The sequence below is a fragment of the Mustela nivalis genome (genome assembly GCF_964662115.1).
Source record: "Mustela nivalis genome assembly, chromosome: 10".
Taxonomy (NCBI): domain Eukaryota; kingdom Metazoa; phylum Chordata; class Mammalia; order Carnivora; family Mustelidae; genus Mustela; species Mustela nivalis.
Genome location: NC_139029.1, coordinates 39,904,791 through 39,926,168, shown reverse-complemented (window position 1 = coordinate 39,926,168; position 21,378 = coordinate 39,904,791). Strand labels below are relative to the sequence as shown.

Here is a 21,378-nt window from a genome sequence, read left to right as displayed (position 1 = left end):
TAGGTATAATTACCTAAGTAAGATTAGGAAAAAGATTCAGGGAGGATAAATGAACTGCCCACTAGGTCACAGCTAGAAAGTAAGGGTATGAGGATTAAAATCCAGGTTTGTCCAGTTTTGTAGCCCATTCTCTCCCGACTATTCCACAGCGTAAGAAAAAACATGGAAGTGTGGAAAGTGAATATTCAGAAAACAGTAAATGATCTGTAATGTGCATAAAGTACTGGGGTATTGGATGGAAATAAAGTTAGAAAGATAAGTTGAGATAAAGTTGTAAGAAACATTGTATGCTAAAATGATTAATTTATACTGAAGGCATTGGGAATCCACTGAATGTTTCTAAGCCAGAGCACTATATGACAATATCTATGTAATACAAAAAGATAATTGGCAACAACATGGAAGATAAAATAAAGGAGAGAAAGACTGAAGGCAAGGTGACCAGGTAAAAGACTAGGATAAAATTGTGGAAAGATGATTGATAAACCACCTCCTAAAAATGTACTAACTAGATGCTGATCTGCATGTATCAGCAATAAACTTTCACATAGAGATAAGCATTCTTTTGAACGGATAGTCATTTTACTTCTTACCAGAACTCAGTAAAAATATTTTTTAACAATAAAATTGCTATTTATGTTCAGTGCTCTCTATTTATCATATGTATAATTCACTGCAAAACAAAAAGTTAGATAATGTCCTGACTGTTCAATCAAGTGGGCCAAATCCTAGAATTATAGGCAACTCTTCAGTGTCATGTGTTTCAAAATACAAAGAAAAAAGTGCCAATGAACTACATTTATTTTATAATTAAAAATAATAAATCCTTCCAACAAATGAAATGACCTTATAATATAAAAACATAAATATCTACCCTAAAAAACTACCAGTAACAGCAACAATTACTTTCACGGCACTGAGTAGTTGTTTTCCCTGTTGGAGAAGAAAAAAGTGGTTATCACTCAAATTCTCTCTCCTTCCCTTAATTAGAAGACAACATCTGGCTTCCCACAATTACTATCCCTGTTTAATATGTAAGTCCGCATACCTCCTTTCACACCCGTGGAAATGAGAATGGGAGGAAGGCCATCTTCAGGAATTAGGTTCATTGCACTGCCAACAGGACTTCCAACCTGAGTTATGCTCCCAGAGAACAGAGAAATATCCGTCTAGGAAAAGCAAATCAGCAAAGTAAGCTTTACAGAGAGGTCTAGACTTTAGCAGGATATTGTTGAGAATATAAATGTGAATTTAAGTGAAAATTTGGAATTCATCCTTTTTGAAAAACAGCATAAGTTTCTCATTAACCCGTGGTTTCCTAAAAGCCTGGGTTTATACTATGAACAGATTTCCAACTATAGAGTTTCTCTTTTTGATATCACCAAATTATAATAATGACAGAAGAGGCCTTGTAATAGGTTAAAGCTTTCTCTACCTGGGTTTCCTCTGCCATAAAAGAAGATATTTTTAAAAACTTTAGCGGCAACAGAAACAAAGTTTCAATGTTATCTCAGTTTCTGAAACTTTAATACATTTGGGTCCACTTAATTCTCATTTACATTGCTTTTTATTTTTTATTTTATTTATTATTTTTAAAGTTTTATTTATTTGTTAGAGAGAGAGAGCAAGAGAGCACAAGGAGGAGGAGTGGCAGGCTCAGGGGAGCATATAAGGGACTCCTATATTATCCCAGGATTCTGAGATCATGCTGAGCCAAAAGCAGACGACACTTAACCAACTCAGCCACCTAGGCGTCCCTTACAATGCTTTTTTAAAAATAACTTCAAGCCACCTAGGCATCCCTTACACTGCTTTTTTGAAAATAACTTCAAGAGACTCCTGAGTGATTCAGTCAGTTAAGTGCACCTAACTCCTGGTTTTGTTCGGCTCAGGTCATGATCTCAGGGGCGTGAAATCAGGCCCCTTGTCAGACTCCATTCTGGGCACGGAGTCTGCTTAAGATTCTCTCTCTCCCTCTCCCTCCTTCCCTCCTCCCCTCCACTTTCTAAAAAATTAATTAATTAATTAATCAAAAATAACTTTGAGAATAGTGGTGATGGTTGTACAGCAATATGAGTGGACTTAATACCACTGGTTTATACATTTAAAAATGATTAAAATGGCAAATCCGATGTTGCATATATTTTACCACAGTAAAAAAAGGGGTTAAAATTAACTTATAAAATACAGAGATTAAAGGAGTGCCTTGGGTGGCTCAATCGGTTAAGTGTCCAACTCTTGATTTCAGCTGAGGCTGTGATCTCAACTGGGTCCAGGCCCTATGTTGGGCTCCATGCTCAGCAGGGAGACTACTGGAGGATTTCTCTTCTTCTCTCTTTGCCCCTCCCCTGCTTGCCCGCTCCTTCTCTCTCTAGTAAATAAATGAATCTTAAAAAAAAATACAGATTAAAATAAGTCATTGTTTTTATTTACTATGCAATGAAATAAAACTTCAAGTTCATTTTTCTTTGCATTAATATGAAGATCACATTAACTACACTATAAAGTATAATGATGAAACACACAGTTGGGGTGGAGTTAATTCTTTCAATCCATGAGCATGGAATGCTCTTCCACCTTTTTGTGTCTTCAGTTTCTTTCACGAGTGTTCTGTGGTTCCTCGAGTACAGATCCTTTACCTCTCTGGTTAGGTTTATTGCCAGGTATCTTACGGCTCTTGGTGTTAGAGTAAATGAAATCGATTTTCTAATTTCCCTTTCTATATTTTCATTGTTAGTGTATAAGAAAGCAATTGATTTCTGTACATTGATCTTGTATCCTGCCACATTACTAAATGCTGTATGAGTTCTAGTAGTTTGGGGGTGGAGTCTTTGGGGTTTTTCATATAAAGTATCATCTCATCTGCAAAGATAGAGAGCTTGACTTCTAACGACTTAATAGAATATGCTCAAAGATCTACTAAAATAATGCTCTCCTCACTATATTCTATACAACTAAGCAAAAAGAAAAGCCTTTAGAAATGTTTAAAAACTGTTTTTAACATGTTTAAAAATATTTATAGCAGCTTTACTCATAAGAGCCAAAGACTGGAAACCATCCAAATGTCCATTAACAGGAATACAGATAAACTGTATATCCATACAATGGAACACTACTCAGCAATAAAAAAACAAACAAACAACAAACAAAAAACTAGCTTTTGATGCACATAACATGGATAAATCCCATAATCATTAGTTTATGAAGCTAGACACAAAATATTATATACTATATGTTCCCATTTATATGAAATTTAAGAACAGAGGCACTTGGGAGGCTCAATCAGTTAAGTGTTTGCCTTTGGCTCAGGTCATGGTCATGGGGTGGAGTCCCACTTCAGGCTCCCTGCTCAGTGGGGAGCCTACTTCTCCCTCTCCCTCTGCCTGCCACTCCCCTGCTTGTCCTCTCTGTGTCAAATAAATGAAATATTAAAAAAAAAAAAAGACATTTAAAAACACTCAAAACTAATCCACAGTGATACAAATCAAAATAATGATTGCCTTGGGGGAAAAACACACAGGTACTGACAGAAAAAGGGCATGAGGGAACCTTCTAGAGTGATGGAAATGGTCTATATTTTCACATTGGCTGAATCCAGTGGTGGCTGCATGGGTTTGTCTATAAGTTCATCAAGTTGCTTCCTAAAGATTAATATTCCTTAAGCACTTCACTATCTAGATTTTATACCTGAATAAAGATTAAAACTATTCTTAAAAAAATATGTCCATGTCTTACTATATTTTTATCTAACTATAATTTAGGACTCTATCAGTTTTTAGGGGGTTTTTGCTAAAAATTTTACAATGTTCTTGGGGTGCCTCGGTGGCTCAGTTGTTAAGCATCTGCCTTCAGCTCAGGATGATCTTGGGGTTCTGGGATCAGGGCCTGCATTGGGCTCTCTGCTCATTAGAGAGTCTGCTTCTCCCTCTCCCACTCCCCCTGCTTGTATTCCCACTCTCCCTGTCTCTGTCAAATAAAAAAAATAAAATCTTTAAAAAAAAATTTTTTTTTTTGCAATGTTCTTGCTAAAAATTTTGCAGTATTCTCAATACATCATCATGTAAGAGAAGATTTGGAAAATTTTACTGACAAACGATTACCTGCTTTGAAAGCCTAGTACAGGAAATACAGTAATCTATTCTTACTCTTTAATGACGCATAAATCCATCTTTTAGTATCACAGAAAATGGTCATCTGGCCTCTACTAATATATCATCTGTGGAAAGGAATTTATTTCATTCAGTGAGCTCTTATTAAGTGCCATGCACTCTACAGGGTCCTACAGATGAGAAAAATATATTCTAGTCTGGCCTTATAAAATCTGTTTTTCCACATTTTACCAGATAAGTATTAAAATAGAGTGTTAAACAATGCAAGAGACAGAAGTAAAATAACTAACTTGGTTTTAGTTTTACAAACTGGGCTGAACTTTGTTTCGTTTCTTTTTTCTTTTCTTTCCTAACAACTTTATTTGACAGAGACATAGAGAGGGAACACAAACAGGAGGCATGGGAGCAGGAGAAGCAGGCTTCCCGCTGAGCAGGGAGCCCAATGTGGGACTTGATCCCAGGACCCTGGTATCACCATCTGAGCCTAAGACAGACACTTAATGACTGAGCCATCCAGGCACCCTGAACCTTGTTTCCTTGTAACATTCATTCACTAAAATTTCCTCTTGCATTGAAACAAAATTTATATTCTAAAACCCTATCAGGGGCACCTGGCTAGCTCATTTGGTAGAGTATGCAACTCTTGATCTCAGGGTTGTAAGTTTGAGCCCTATGTTAGGTATAGAGATTACTCAAAAATAAAATCTTTTTTTTTTTTTTTAAGATTTTTTTGCTTTTATTTGATTAGAGAGAAAGAGCATGAGCACGCACAAGCAGGGGGAGTGGCAGGCAGAGGAAGAGGGAGAACCAGGCTCCCACAGAGCATGGGGAGCCTGATGTGGGGCTTGATCCCAGGACCTCAGGACCACAACCCGAGCCAAAGGCAGATGCCCAACCCACTGAGCCACCCAGGCACCCCTAAAAAGAAAATCTTTAAAAATCTTATATAGAAACCAAAAAGTAGAGGTAGCTGGGTGGCTCAGTCAGTAAAGCATCTGCCTTCTGCTCAGGTCATGATCCCAGGGTCCTGGAATCAAGCCCCACATCGTGTTCCCAGCTCAACAGAGAGCCTACTTCTCCCTCTCCCCTCTGCCCATGCTCTCTCTCGCTATCTCTCTCTCAAGGAAAGAAAGAAAGAAAGAAACCAAAAGGTAGAACAGAAGACAGCAGAGAGCTGCTCAGTTTAAGAGAAAAGAACAGAGGGACTCTTCAGCCTCTTTTGTATGGCCTGGCCCTTCCTCACCATGGCACTCCCACAACGCCACCACAGAATCTGGGGAACAGGTTGAAAACCAATATACAAAGGGGGCAGGATTCCATCTGCATGACTTCTAACAACAGCACTAGCCTGAGCTCACTGTGAACAACCTTCATAAGAATCTTCTTCCTGAAAAAAACCTCCAAATATAGAGCAAACAAGAACAGATTTTTACCAAATTTACTTTACCCTTAGACACACACACACACACACACACACACACACACACACACACGCACTAAACTGTATCTGAAACTTACAGGGTTCCACCGAAAGGTCACTCAACTTGGGCAGAAACAGCCTAATGCTGAATAAACTAAGTACTCACTTTTAGTTACTGTTTTTGTTTTCTTACCTCTGTTGGTAGAGGACTGGTAGTTACTGGCTTTACTGGGTCATGTGACACAGCCAAGGTTCCTGCAGAGGAAGTTCCATTCACTGTTAATTTGGCTGCATCAGCAACTTCTCCATTAGGCAAGATCCCATCAGCAAACCAAACTCGCCTCTGCTCTCTGGGCTGAGCCACTTGAGGAGCCAGAAAAATAAAACAGGCATCAACGTGATATTGGTAGGGTTTCTAACATCAAAGAAGAGAAGGTCACCAATTTCAGAAGTACAAAGAAATGACTATTTAGCATCTTATCATTATAAATACAAGAACTATAACTGTGTATAAAAGTGGTTATAAATTAATAAAATACGAATTTAAATATATTTTTTACTTCTGCAACTTCAAGTTAAATCTTTATTTAAAACACTTTACCTTAAAATATTAAATACACTTATGATTACATCACATACCCTGCTCCATATCATCGACAGAGAAGCAAAGAAAGCTGGTTTAAGTGTCTAGGAAATAAATTAATAGCAGGGAAAAAATATCTAGCAATAGACGGCCATATCTCCTAAAAGTATGAGGTTTCCACAGGAATAAAATATCTGGAAAAGTGATACCGTATTTTTAAAGGGCAAAAGATGCCCTGAAGAATGTTGAAGAATTATTTACTAATAAAGGAAGAGTTGGCACAGATATGTAAGAGAATTGGGAAGCAAACAGACCAGATCTTTGGCTGACGTGTAACTGAAGATGAAAGACTGATCTGGTAGTGCAAAAGTAGTCTGCAGTAGGGGAAAAGCTGGAAAACTAGGTCTGATGAAATGATCTCTTTAAATCCAGTTCCGAAAATCAATCCCAAACAGCCAAAACAAAGACAGACTAGGGAAGAGCAACAAAAATAACAAATGAAGTAAAGAGAATAAAGATTTTAAGAAAGAAAGCCTGAACTCATAAAAATACAAGGAATATGACTAAGGGATGATCTGAAAAGATGGGAAAATGGGAAGAATATGACAATATCAGTAGAAGTCTTTGATCTTCAAAAGGGGAGGAGGGCTATTTAGGAAGGGGAAGGGAATATTACTAGACAGAAAGACATAAAATTAATGAAAGAAGATTGATTTTAATTATCAAGGGAAACTTCCTGACAAGATTATTTTAAGGGAATATATAACCGGTTTTTACTACTGATAATCTCCTGAACTTACAATGTACTGTTCATCTGACAATATCATAATTCTAAAGATATAATAAACTAAACTAAGTTGAGCCTATAATGTCCTACTTATCATGTGATATAATCAGAATTAAAGTTCTGGATTTTATAAAGGTCTAAGTACTTAATGATATTTTCAAATGGACAGATTAAAAATGAAAAGAGGGGCACATGGGTGGCTCAATGGGTTAAACCTCTGCCTTCGGCTCAGGTCATGATCTCAGGTTCATGGGATTGAGCCCCACATCAGGCTCTCTGCTCGGCAGGGAGCCTGCTTCCTCCCTTCTCTCTGCCTGCCTCTCTGCCTACTTGTGATCTCTCTCTCTCTCTCTCTCTGTCAAATAAATAAATAAAATCTTTAAAAAAATATTTTAAAAAAATGAAAAGAGAAAATGGCAATATGTTTCCAAAAAGCAATACTAGAACCAGCTGGTCCAAAGAAAGAACTCTTCATTTTCATAAACTCCTACAAAGAACATTAAAGTAGGCATGAAGCTAGGATTTTACAGATCAACCTCAAATTCTGTATCTTTTTTCAAGTATAAGCAGTGTAATCACTACATTTTTAAGCTGGAAAGGGTATTAGCATATTTTTAGAGGTGCCTCCAAAATATCAGGCAACACAGTATTTACTTGCCCAGAAATAATCTTGACACATTTCTCACCTTGTTCCTTCCACTTTAATAACCACCCAGAGGGACTTAATCTATAGTGTTTTAAAGACTTGTGCTGTAAAATCACAACAGCACCTTTTCAGAGGAACTTGGTGAGGAAAAAGAGAGAGAAGAGCACATGATCCCCTACCTTCTGCTCCAGGGTGCTTTAAAACTCCCACAGGTACCATCACAGTGGGAGGTGGAGAGCTCAGGGCTCCTGAGGCCTGAGCTTGCTGCAAGGGAGGGATAGTAGAACAGTATTCAGCAGGATTGTTAGGGTTAGGGCTCTGGCTTGAGGCACTCATCATGTTCTCCCAGGCTTGAGCTAAAGCAAATACAGACAATCAATGTGAATGGATTGCAAAATATGGACACCAAGACCTCCACAATATTGGATAAATAATGTAGCTCCTCCTCATTAACATTCATAGTATGTCTCTCTGCCAGCTAGTGAAAGTATTAAGGTGATAGGTGATTTTATTCAATAAAGGAGACCGTTTAGTTAGTAAACTATTTGGAAACAACAAATATGAATTAGGAGATACTTCTCATACAGACTGAAAGCACATCAGTCTGAGGTTAATGACTAGGCTCCTGGCCCCTTTAAGAGACCATACATTCCCTTAAGAGGGAGTGAAACATCAAACTTACTAAGGATTTGCAACTGGGTTAACATTTAGATATGGGGGGCAGGTTTAATATTTGATGCATTTTATAAAGTTCTATCAAAAATCAAAATCGGGGACTAAAATAGTATAATTCCATTATATGATTTTTGTTTGTTTGTTTCATTTACAGACGTCAAGGCTCTTAGTTGAGGTAAAATCTCAGTTGAAAAATTCTGAAGCCTAAAGCTCAAGAGAACACATCTCAATATGTTTGTGAATTCTGATTTCGTGTAATCATTACTTCACATAAAAGTATCCAGCAAAAACAACCATTTCACATCTTTGGTGTCTCAAAAGCAGAGGATACATTTGAACATGAAAATGTGCCAATGTCATATAAGTGCCATCAACCAATATGAATGATCACAAATGCATTAAGATTCTGTATACTCTATTATTTTACTAACTAATATTTTAAATATTGATGTATCAACTATTGTTTTTAAAGTAAATAGGATGAAAGATGCTACAGAAATGAAAGATACCAAATTTTATCTTCTAGGTTCAGGTAATACCACATGCCCAGGAATGGAAACCACCCAATTTTTTTTAAGCATCCTTTAAAAACTCTCAGGGATGCCTGGGTGGCTCAGTGGGTTAAGGCCTCTGCCTTCGGCTCAGGACATGATCCCAGGGTCCTGGGATCGAGCCCCACATCGGGCTCTCTGCTCAGCGGGGAGCCTGCTTCCCTTCTCTGCCTGCCTCTCTGCCTACTTGTGATCTCTGTCTGTCAAATAAATAAATAAAAATCTTAAAAAAACAAACAAAAAAATTTTTAAAACTCTCATTCAACATCAAAGAATGATCCATAAGATTATGAACATTTATTGCCTCCAAACTTCAGGACAAGGCTAAAAACAACAGCTATATTCCTTTAAAAGCACTGGCAGAAAGAGGGGAGGAAGAGAAAAGGTGAAAGGGAAAAAGGGATAGGGAACACTGAAAAGCATCAAATTAAATATTCAGAAAAAGACTTCGCTAAGCCATGCGAGAGGAAAGACACTGGAAAAACCAGAAAAAGTAGATTACTTTAGGATCCCCTGGTAAAGGGATCCTTGGCTTAATAAAAATAAGTATTCCATATGAATCCTCTGCCATTTCCTTCATCTTTAGCTATGCCAAGTTTAAAAAAAAAAAAAAAAAAGAAGCTATCAACTTGAAAGACCTCATCAAATAAAAGAGGTACTGGGTACTGTGATTAGGTATCATGCTCTTTTCTGTGTATATGTCCGAAAATGAAAGCAGGAATAAAAATCATCAATTGAGCAAATGAGTGAAATAACTACCATCTAAAAATTGACCCTTAAGAGTAGAGAGAATGAATTAATATTTGATCAAAATTGTAAGAATTCAGAAATGGGAGGAAATTGGATGGATCACAGGAGATCAGAACAGATCAGATTAACTGACATGCAGTAGGTTAATAAGCCAGCAACAGGAAAACATCACTAGAAGCAACGCAGACAGACAGAGCAGGAGGGGTCTTAAGCAGATAGGTTCTGGCCTCCAGGATGCACCCGACCCTGGCACAGGCAGCGGTGGTATCCAAGTTGAACATTTTATTAGTAATTCTTCTGGCAACTATGCAAAGATGTACTCAAAGAGGAAATACTACAGCCTGATCAGTTTTGTTGCATCTCTTTACAAAATACTGCTTTAAAATTTTTAACTAAAATTCCCTTGGATTCATTTCCAGTCTCACAAAGGATGAACACGGGACAAGCTATATTTACCTTCTCCTGGCCATGCTCTTTTACCACATAGCTAAATTCAAAACAAGTATCCTTCTAACAAATCTAAGTAGTATTAAGGTGATAACTGATAGAAAAATGGACTTCTCTATTTGATCTTAGATGCTAAAATATTAATTTTTAACAAGATAAACAAAACAAGGTGTTACTAAGACTATATTTTATTAAGTTATTCCCTAGAGATGGCTTCCCTTGAAAGGAAAACATAGGCCCAATTTTAATATTTCATCATCTGAGCAGTCAATAGACTCCCACACCCATCCCACTTCAGTCATTTCGTAGGAACATTAAAGCCACAGAGCACCAGATTTCCATAAGAAACTCCATTTTCCTGCAAAACTTACCTGACGTTAGCATTCATTCATTGAGTTTAGGTACAGGAATTCTGAAATTCTACAATACTTTCAAAACATGGAAATCTATTTTCAGTTAATGTTGTGCCTTTTGAGAAGGTAAGCAACTTATAGAGAAAGGAAAAAACAGTAGTCTTTTCATAGGAATTCTCTTGTTTTGTCTCCATGACTGAATCCAAACTCTTTTAATACTTACCATTCATTAGCACTGAATGGCAGATTACACATACTCTAGCTTCCTTTCTATCCATGTATAACAGTTTACATTTCAGGCTACAGCAGGAAGCACAAAAAACCTGTAGAAAAAAAAGAACATACTAAATTTATTTAGAATCCCTATACGAAGGGAACAAACTAATACTGACCAACACTGAATGACAGAAAACCGTATTACTACAACACTGAAAACTTCAAAGGAAAACTCAATTGAAGAAGCTGGGCACAAGATCCAATTCAAAAGCAAGAGCAAGATGACAAGTCTATCAGCAGTAAAGAAAGTCAAAGTGTCGGCTGAAAATAAAAACTTAGCCAAGATCACATAAGAAATACATAGGGGGGGTGGCGGTATGAGCTATCCTTAGGCAAAATTCCTATACACACGTCACATAACATGGGCATTTAAAGATAGTTACATCTGTTTGGAAAGCCAAGATAGCAGGGTGAAATAAGCAAGCACTGAGAATTCCAGGTTTTAGCTTCTGGTTTTTACTCATCTTGTGTGGGGAATAACCATAATCATCATTTTTACTGGTTTGGTATGAAAGCCAGGAAAGATCAAAGTATACAATTCAATCCTAAAATAAGCACAGGCGTAGCTACAGAAAATCAAAGCACGCAACCAAAAATTCACCAGGCCAATTTCTAGCACCTTATTTCCACTTTCCAGGGTTGGTTCCTGATAATCTTATTTTCTTCTCCCTTCCACATAAGGTAGTAATTGAATCTCCTTAGCTCCCTCTTAAGATTTATTTTCTTGAGAAGTCATTAGTCACTTATCACAGAGAGCCCCATACAGGAGGAAGGCTGTTGCCAGTATGGTAAATTCTACTAATCCAGTCTTTATGGTCCAGAAGTATCTATCTGACAAAGATGAATCAAGACATGAGGTCATATTAAAGACAAAGAGAGATCCTCTCCTTTCCTAGTAGGTACAATTAATCTATCTAGCTACCATGATCACCAATTTATAGTTTTCAGAGGCTTTATATTCTCAAAGTAACTCTACAATGTAGGGAGAACAGGAAATAGATTATCCTTTTTCTATCAAAAGAAACTGAATTTGAATGGTTAAAAGACTTGTTCAAGTTCACAGTTAAGTATATGAATACAAGCTTTTTACATCTACTATCTCATTTAACCTCGATGAAGGTACTTATTTACAATTAAGAGAGTTAAATAAACAAATGTTAAGTAAAACCTTTCAAGTTGTACAGCTAGTAGGTTACATAAGTCTCCAAAGACCTTGTTCTTAACTGTCATGTAATACTGCCTCATACTAATTCATATATGGCCTTTCATTGTAGTTTGAGACTTCACTTTTCCTTCTCCCTCCCATGACTTAGTCAGTGGCTAAGTCCTGTTGGTTCTCACTCTTAAATGATTCTTCCAAAATATCATCTCCTCCCCTCCATCAATAACGCCACTGCCTTTATTTAGGGTTATATTATTTGAGGCTAAGAAGATAATCATAATCAATTATCTGTCTTCCTAACTTTTAGATATGCCTAATTCATCTTTCACACAATAAATGACAGAACTTTCTAAACAGTGAATCTAATCATATGAATCCTGAAATAACCTTTCTACTGAAGACATAAAACGAAGAAGCTATCACTCACTCATTCATGCTACAAATGTCTGAGCTCCAACTATGTGCTAGCAGCCCAGCAGGCTACTCTACTAGATATAGCAGTGAACAAAATAGGTATGACCGGGGCGCCTGGGTGGCTCAGTGGTTTGGGCTGCTGCCTTTGGCTTGGGTCATGATCTCAGGGTCCTGGGATTGAGCCCCGCATCGAGCTCCCTGCTCCGCGGGAAGCCTGCTTCCCTCTCTCTCTCTCTCTGCCTGCCTCTCTGCCTACTTGTGATCTCCGTCTTTCAAATAAATAAATAAAATCTTTAAAAAAAAAAAATAGGTATGACCTTTGCCTTCATAGTCTATGAAGTCTATTTCTATGAATAGAAATTCATAGTCATATCAGTCTACAGAGGTTATAATCTGAAATTAAATAATCACACAAGTGAATATAAAATTACTTGCTTCAAAAGAAATACATGATAAAATAAGATGTAATCTAGGCCTACCTTGACTGGCAGAGTCAAGGGAGGTTTTATTTAGGAAATGAGAGAGAGAAAATCTGAGATAAAAGTTTTTTATGCGTAAAATGGTAATAAGAGAGAGATAATACTAAGAGGAAACAGTGAGTACACAGGTCCCATTAGGGGAAGAAAGCATGTCTCCATTAAGAAACTAAAAATAGTTAATGTGGCTAGAGGCCCTTAGGTTAAAAGAGGCATTGAATAAGATGAGGCCAGACAAGACAAATACCATATGATTTCACTCAGGTATGGAATCTAAGAAAGAAGACAAATGAACAAAGAAACAAAGAGACAAACAAAAAGAAAGATAAATACAGAGAACTGTTGGTTGTCAGAGGGGAGGTGAGTGGGCGGTTGGGTTAGATAAAGAGGATTATGAGGTACAAACTTTTAGTTATAAAATAAGTCACAGAATTAAAAAGTAGAGCATAGGGAATATGGTCTTTAAGAGTTATGTATAGAACTGTTCAATCATTATGGTGTATAGATGAAAATATAACTGTATATTAACTATACTTCTACTTTAAAAAAAGATGGCAGGGGTGGCTGGGTGGCTCAGTGGGTTTAAAGCCTCTGCCTTTGGCTCAGGACATGATCCCAGGGTCCTGGGATGGAGCCCCACATCGGCTCTCTGCTCAGCAGGGAACCTCCTTCCCCCTCTCTCTCTGCCTGCTGCTCTGCCTACTTGTAATCTCATTCTCTCTGTGTCAAATAAATAAATAAAGTCTTTTAAAAATGAACAATCTGAAAAGGAAATTACAAAATTCCATTTATAGTAACATCAAAAAAAGAATAAAATAGACTAGATAAAATATTTGAGTTTTATATAATGAACAAAGATTCATAACATATAAAAAGCTTCAATGAACTATTAAGAAAAATACAATGCTACGAATGCTTCTAAAGAAGAATTCACACAAGTGAATTTACAGAAAAATTTACCGAAATATAAATAAAATGACTAACCAAAGATAAATAAAAATTAGAAGAATGAGATACTCTTTTTCTAATATTTTTAAGAAGAATGAGATACTCTTTTTCTAATATTTTTAAGAAACTGGTATTATCCAATGGTGGTATAGAAAAAAGTATAGGGTATAGAGAAAAGGAACTTTTGGGGCGCCTGGTTGGCTCAGGCAGAGCTGAAGCCTCTGCCTTCAGATCCAGTCATGATCCCATGGTCTAGGGATCGAGCCCTGCATTGGGCTCTCTGCTTAGCAGGGAGCCTGCTTCTTCCCCTCTCTCTCTCTGCTTGCCTCTCTGCCTACTTGTGATCTCTGTCTGTCAAATAAATAAAATCTTAAAAAAAAAAAAAGAGGAACTTTCTCTCATATCCCCCTGGTGGTACTATAAATTGGTGGATTAATTAACCAGTATCTTTAAAATTTTAAATGTTCTCTCCCTTTGACTTAGCACATGCAATTTTTAAAATTTTTATTCATTTTTTATTTTCATTTTAGAAGGGGGAGGGGTAAAGGGAGAGAGAGAATCTCAAGCAGGTTCCACACCCAGCACAAAGCCCAAAGTGGGGCTCAATCCAATGTCCCCGAGATCACAACCTGATCCAAAATCAAGAGTCAAATGTTTAACTGACTGAGCCATGCAGGTGCCCTTGGCACATGCAATTTGAAAGATTTATCATACCAAAAAAAAAAAAAAAAAAAAATCAAATGTGCAATGAGATGTATACAAGAATTCGCCCTGTATAGTTCATAATAGTCCAAAGTTGTAAACAACAAAAATGTTCATCAGTAGAGGAATGGTTAATTAAACTGCTATAACCATTAAATGGAATACTGTTAGCCTATAAAAAGAATGAAATAGTTCTCTATGTAGTTACTCATACGAAAAAGCAAAAATAATCAAGTTGGAGGATAAGAATTGGACAGAAATAGGGCTTTCCCCCCCCTTCTATTTACTTTACATTATTTTTTTGGTGTTGGACTGGGATATTTAAATTTTATTTTGAGTAGAGCCTTTTCTGTATTCTAAGAGGAAAGAGAACTAAAAGGATTAGTTGGGTGTTACGGGTTAAATCGTCACTACCCCAAACACATATTTTGAAGTCTTAACCCTCAATACTTCAGAATGTGACTCATTTGGAAATAGGGTCTTTACAGAGGTAATCAAATGAAAATGAGGTCATTAAGGTGAGTTCCTAACACAATATGAATGGTGACCCTATAAAAGGGGAAATATGGACACAATATGTGGAGAATAGGATGTGAACATAAAGAGGGCCATCTACAAGCCTAGGAGAAAGACATGAATAGATCCTTCCCTCACAATCCTCACAAGGAACGAATCCTATTACCACCTCCGTCTCAGACTTCTAACCTCTGGCACTGTGACACAATAAATTTCCATTGGTTGGGGGAGGAGCAGAGGGATAGGGACAAGCAGACTCTGCTGGCCTGGAGACCAACCCAGGGGTTGATCTCACCACCCTGAGATCATGATCTAAGCCGAAATCAAGAGTTGGAGGCCCAACTGACCAAGCCATCTAGGTGCCCCTAGTGCTACTTTATTATGACAGGCCTGGTAAACGAATATAGTTGAGAGCTTTCCGAGATACAGTAAAGGACTTGATTTTGGTTAAAAAAAAAAAAAAATCCTCATGTAAGAATGGGGGAAAAAAAAAGATATCCTTTTGTAAAAGCAAGCTAGGGGGGCAGCATTATGCAGCTGAACAGAAGGACCTAGGACCACCTATCCTTCCCAATATATGATGAGCCTAACAATAGTGTGGAGGAGGATCTTTTGTCTCCAAGGAAATTAGAGCAACAAAGTTAGTTAGAAAAGTGGATGACTTAACCAAGAAACTACTTACAATGGCAAGAAAATGGTAGTCAGGCAAAGGGATGCACCCAAGCCAGAGAACTACATGGGATCAAATGTAACATACACCACAAAACCATACAGGACAGTGCCTCTGACTGACACAGATGGTGTACTACAACATGAAATAGAAGACTGACCCAGAAATGCTAGCTCTCATTCTCAAAAAGACAAAAACTATCATGTAATAGTTCCTCAGGTTATAAGAATTAGTACCATGGAATAGATAGGCAGAATCTAAGAGACTGGAACCAACTGAGAACAGGTTAATAATCTTGGATTTAAAATTACTGGACAATACTAAAGTTGCCTGACAAGGCCAAGATCAAGTTGTTTGCCATAAATCAGGTTAGTCAGTGTTCAACAAGGGCATTCTTGGCATTTGGGGCAGCCAATTCCTCACTGTTTAGCAGCCCAGGTCCCAGATTACTAAACACCAGTAGCAACCCCAGTCACTGTGACAAACAAGAACATCCCACCCTCCCATTACAAATGTCATCTAAGTACCTTCCCTGGTTCTCTGAACTAGAGAGTCAAAAAGTCAGTTCTAGAAATAAAGAATTACATATTTGCACATACAAACTTATTATACCACCAAAATATCACACCATATACTTTTATTATCAGAACTAACAAAATCTACTACAATCTATTATATTTATTTAACTTATTCTCCATTTTCCCAAGCTAGGGTATAAACTTCATGAAGTAAAGAACTAAAGTATTTCAATACTGATATCACAATGCCTGAAATAAAACAGGGACTTAACAAATGTTTACTGCTTACTTGATTACTAAAATTATTGCACACATGAATATATGAGCAGAGAAGCATTAATGTGGACTTATCTGGGAAGGCCTATATCACAGCACATTTGTCTTTGTAAAAAGACAGATTATGATGATTTATAATACATATTATATTCAATGTTCTCACTAAGTACTGGTTAAAATGTTCCATTTGTGTGTTTTTGGTTTTTTTTTAACTGAGGTCAGTTCCTTTGTTTTGTTGTTTACATATACTAAGGCTTATTCTTTGTAATGCAGAGTTTAATGATATTTAATTGAGGTATAGCTGAGACACATTATATTAGTTGCAGGTGTACAACATAATGATTCAGTATTTGTATACACTGCAAAAAGATCAACAGAATAAAGTCTAGTTAATATATGCCATCATACACAGTTACAGAATTTTTCACTATGACAACTTTTAAGATTCACTCTCTTAGCAAACTTTAAATATGCAATGAAGTATTATTAACTACAGTTGCTATGCTGTGCATCACACCTCTATGACTTACTTGTTTTATAACTGGAAGTCGGTACCGTTTGACTCCCTTCACCCATTTTGCCATTCTACCTGACTCCTACCCTTATTACCTCCCTCCCTCTATGAGCCTAGGGCTTGGGAGGTTTTTGTTTTTGTTTTATTTTTAGATTCCACATATAAGAGAGATCATAAGGTATCTGTTTATTTCTAACCATTTGTGTGTTTACATGTAATTTTCTTTACTGTGGCATTTCTGGATTCATTCTCAACTTTATCATTCACTGGCCAAATGAGTTTGTGGGAGTAATTTAAACTCTGCAACCTTCAGTTTTTCCTCATATGTAAAAATTAAATGTTAATATTCTCCTTCTATGGCTTTCATGAGGATTAAATGAGATAATACACGGAAAATGTAGTACACAGTAGGAACTGAGTGAATGATAACGCCTTTCTTATTTCCCTTTTCTTTCCTTTCAAAACTTCCCATTCATGACTTTCTACATAACAAATCCTACTGCCAAATTGGTAAGGTTTTTTTAAAGATTTTATTTATTTATTTAACAGAGAGAGAGAGATCACAAATAGGCAGAGGCAGGCAGAGAGAGAAGGGAGGGAAGCAGGCTCCCTGCTGAGCAGAGACCCCGATGCGGGGTTCGATTCCAGGACCCTGAGACCACAACCTGATTTGAAGGCAGAGGCTTAATCCACTGAGTCACCTAGGTGCCCCAGATAAACAAGTTTTATACTCAAGTACCATGTGTGCCTATTTATGCCCCCTTACTGTGTGCATAACACTTAGCCTTTGAAAACTCTTGAAAATTCAAATCAGCAAATGTTCACTTATTTCTTCCCAATTTAGAATAAGAGTGGAAAAACTGATATCCAAGGTCTTCAAAAAAGTACTGTAATTATGACAAAAAATAACTGCCTTTCAAGAACAAACACAGGAAAGTGCTTGTAAATGACCAATATCCAGCTATTCACAAAGACAAATGACAATAACAACTTGTAAAAATTCTTTTTTTTTTTAAAGAATTTTTTTTTTTTTAAGATTTTATTTATTTATTTGACAGGCAGAGATCACAAGTAGGTTTAGAGGCAGGCAGAGAGAGAGGAGGAAGCAGGCTCCCTGATGAGCAGAGAGCCCGATGTGGGGCTCGATCCCAGGACCCTGAGATCATGACCTGAGCCGAAGGCAGAGGCTTTAACCCACTGAGCCACCCAGGTGCCCCCAACTTGTAAAAATTCTTAAGTGCAGAAGAGTACTTTACCCTGGGCTATTAGCAAATACCAAAACCAATGTAGCAAGAGCTAAAGCAGTTCTGATTCCAATTCTGCCTCTATCCAAACACCTGTTCCAACTTGACTGTTATTAACTGAAAACAAAAATAATTATTAGTCATTTTAGGAGTATACCACAGGAAGGTCTTTTATAAAGGTCTCTAATTCGACCCTGCAATTTTATTTCTAATCCACGTTACACAGGAAGACAGATACAACAATAGAATTATAAGAAAACAAATTCCACATAAAACCTTAAACTTATTTGAAGTTACCAGACTGGTTTCCTCTAAGATGCTATAAATTAATTTTTATGTTCTGTTATTATTTTTTAAAGATTTTATTTATTTATTTGACAGACAGAAATTACAAGTAGGCAGAGAAGTAGGCAGAGAGAGAGGAAGGGAAGCAGGCCCCCTGCTGAGCAGAGAGCCCGATGTGGGACTCGATCCCAGGACCCTGAGATCATGACCTGAGCCGAAGGCAGCGGCTTAACCCACTGAGCCACCCAGGCGCCCTGTTATTATTTTTTAAATAACCACATTGCGTTTTAAGTTTTATGTGTAGGTTAAAAAGTGTTAATTTGTAAAAGGCAAGCAATTAAAACATGTCCCTTTTTGTAAAGCCATATTTTGGCTATTCTGCATTTTTAAAACTTATTATTACAGAAATTTTCAATCATATAAAAGTAGACCTAACAGTATAAAAAACGCCTAAGTGTCAGTGCCCAGATGAAACAATTATTAAAGCAAATCCTCACCTACTTCTCTCTCATTTAATCATTTTGGAACAAATCTCATATATCATCTTTAAATATTTCAATATATATCTCTGAAACACAGGGACTATCTTAAAATTAAGATTTCTTAAAATTAACAATTTCTTAATATCAATTACCTGAACAATGTTAACATTTTTTAATGGTCTTTTTTCTTAATAGACTCTCTTTTTTTTTTTTTTCTTTTTAAGATTTTATTTATTTTTTTCACAGACGGAGATCACAAGTAGGCAGAGAAGCAGGCAGAGAGAGAGGAGGAAGCAGGCTCCCAGCTGAGCAGAGAGCCCGATGAGAGCCTCGATCCCAGGACCCCGGGATCATGACCTGAGCTGAAGGCAGAGGCTTTAATCCACAGAGCCACCCAGGCCCCCTAGACTCTCTTTTTTAGAGCAGTTTTGGGTTTACAACAAAATGAAGCAGACATTAAACGGCACTCGATATACCCCTCCCCAACACATACCCTAGTCTCTGCCATTATCAACATCACTCATTCTAAGTTTCCCAAGGTTGAAGCTTAGATAATTGACTTTAGCTCTTTCTTTTCTAATTTATGCATTTAATGCTGCATTATTATTATATTCTTTTACATTTTATTTTATTTACTTTTTAATATTATGCTCGAAGCAGAAATCAAAGAGGTCCATATACTATGATTAGTGAATGTCTCAAGTCTTTTATTATACAGGTTCTCCTTCAAAAATATTTTATCAAAAGAATTGAGTCATTTGTCTTGTACTTTCCCACAATATGGATTTCATTGATTGCCTTCTTGTGGTGATATTTTTTAATGTATTTCTCTAACTTCCTATTTCCTATAAATTGACTGCTAGATCTAGAAACTAATCAGATTCAAATATGCTTTTTCTGAGACTATCTCATATAGCTAATTTTTTTTTTAAGATTTTATTTACCTATTTGACAGAGGGAGAGACAGCAAAAGAGGGAACACAAACAGGAGGAGTCGGAGAGGGAGAATCAGGCTTCCTGCTGAGCAGGGAGCTCCACAAGAGGCTTGATCCCAGGACCCTGGGATCATGACCTGAACCAAAGGCAGAGGACTAACCACTGAACCACCCAGACACCCCCATCCCAAATTATTATTATTTTTTAAAGATTTTATTTGTTTATTTGATAGACAAGTAGGCAGAGAGGCAGGCAGAGGGAGAGGAGGAAGCAGGCTCCCTGCCAAGCAGAGAGCCCGACTCGGGGCTCGATCCCAGGACCCCGGGATTATGACCCCAGCCGAAGGCAGAAGCTTTAACCAACTGAGCCACCCAGGCGCCCCCCAAATTATTTTTAATCAAATCAATATTAAGAACCACTATTAAGAATTAAAAACAAAAAGAAAATGAGAACAATTACCCAAAATTCCAATTAAAATTACTTGTTTCGTATTTTACGTGTTCACTTTATATATACATGTTTTATTGACCAAGAGCAACTTTTATAATTATAAGCAAAGCATAACTATGAGTTTGCATTTTATTTTATACATATATCATCATAGACATTTTTCAAACTGCCTTATAATTATTTTTAGTGGTCAATCCAGATGTATATATCATTTATTTATCATTATCCAATTTTGGACAGAAATTGTTTTAAATGTATTTGCTATTTAAAGTAACACTAGGGATGTCTGGGTAGTTTAGTTGGTTAAATATCCAAGAACTCAACTCAGTTCTTGATCTCAGAGTTGTGATTTCAAGCCCCATTCTGGGCTCCATATAGCATGGAGCCTACTATGGAGCCTACTTAGAACCAAAAAAAGCCCTTTGAGCTTAATAAATAAATAAAGTAACACTAAAATGAACATCTTTTTGCCTTACAGTTCTTGCTCATTAGGAATTATTTTCCCCAAAAGGAATTATTAGCTCCAAGAATTGACACTTATGGTATTTTAAATGTATAAACATGGTGATTTCAACTTAACATCACCTGCATAGAGTATTATCAAGTTCCTATTGTTCCCTGTATAAATATGAAATTTTCATTTTTACCTCATAACTAATAAATTTAAATATTTCTCTAATATTTAAATATTTCTCTACTGTCTACTAACCCACTTAAACCTCTTTTGCCCATTTACATACTGAAAATGTGATGGTTTTAACAAAAGACACTTTTGTTATTTGACATTCTGTAACCAACTTCTAATTTGTTCTGTCAAAGGAAGCCATTTAAGACTCAATATCCTACTCTGAGTTTTTCAAGTAATTTTCTTCTGGCTTAAAAAAACATTGTGACTGGGGTGTCTGGCTGGCTCAGGTGGTAGAGCATGCAACTCGTGGATCTTAGGGTCGTGGACTCTGGGGAGCACCATGTTAAGTGTAGAGATCAGTTTAAAAAAATTGACGTGACACCTGGGTGGCAGAGTTGGCTAAGTGTCTAACTCCAGTTTCCACTCAGGTTGTGATCTCAGCATTGTGAGACTGAGATTATGCTGGGCTCAGTGCAAAGTCTCCTTAAGATTCTCTCCCTTTCCCCCTTCACCCCTCTCCTTCCCTCTCCACAATGATAACTTGTGTGCTCTTTCTCTCT

The 21,378-nt window shown here is 37.0% G+C and overlaps 1 protein-coding gene across 5 annotated transcripts in view; it reads right to left on the bottom strand.

Moving 5' to 3' along the window:
* The window catches only part of ZFYVE9 (zinc finger FYVE-type containing 9), a 203,780-nt gene that overhangs the window by 77,604 nt on the left and 104,798 nt on the right, over positions 1-21,378 (bottom strand). For 3 of the 5 annotated variants that reach the window (XM_082688389.1, XM_082688388.1, XM_082688390.1), the window contains 4 exons: positions 10,545-10,644; positions 7,725-7,901; positions 5,723-5,892; positions 1,049-1,169 (listed from right to left, as the gene is read on the bottom strand). In XM_082688389.1, the coding sequence (XP_082544515.1) occupies positions 1,049-1,169; positions 5,723-5,892; positions 7,725-7,901; positions 10,545-10,644 (568 nt within the window). The remainder of the gene's footprint in view (positions 1-1,048; positions 1,170-5,722; positions 5,893-7,724; positions 7,902-10,544; positions 10,645-21,378) is intronic. The other 2 variants (XM_082688392.1, XM_082688391.1) reach the window with 1 other exon arrangement.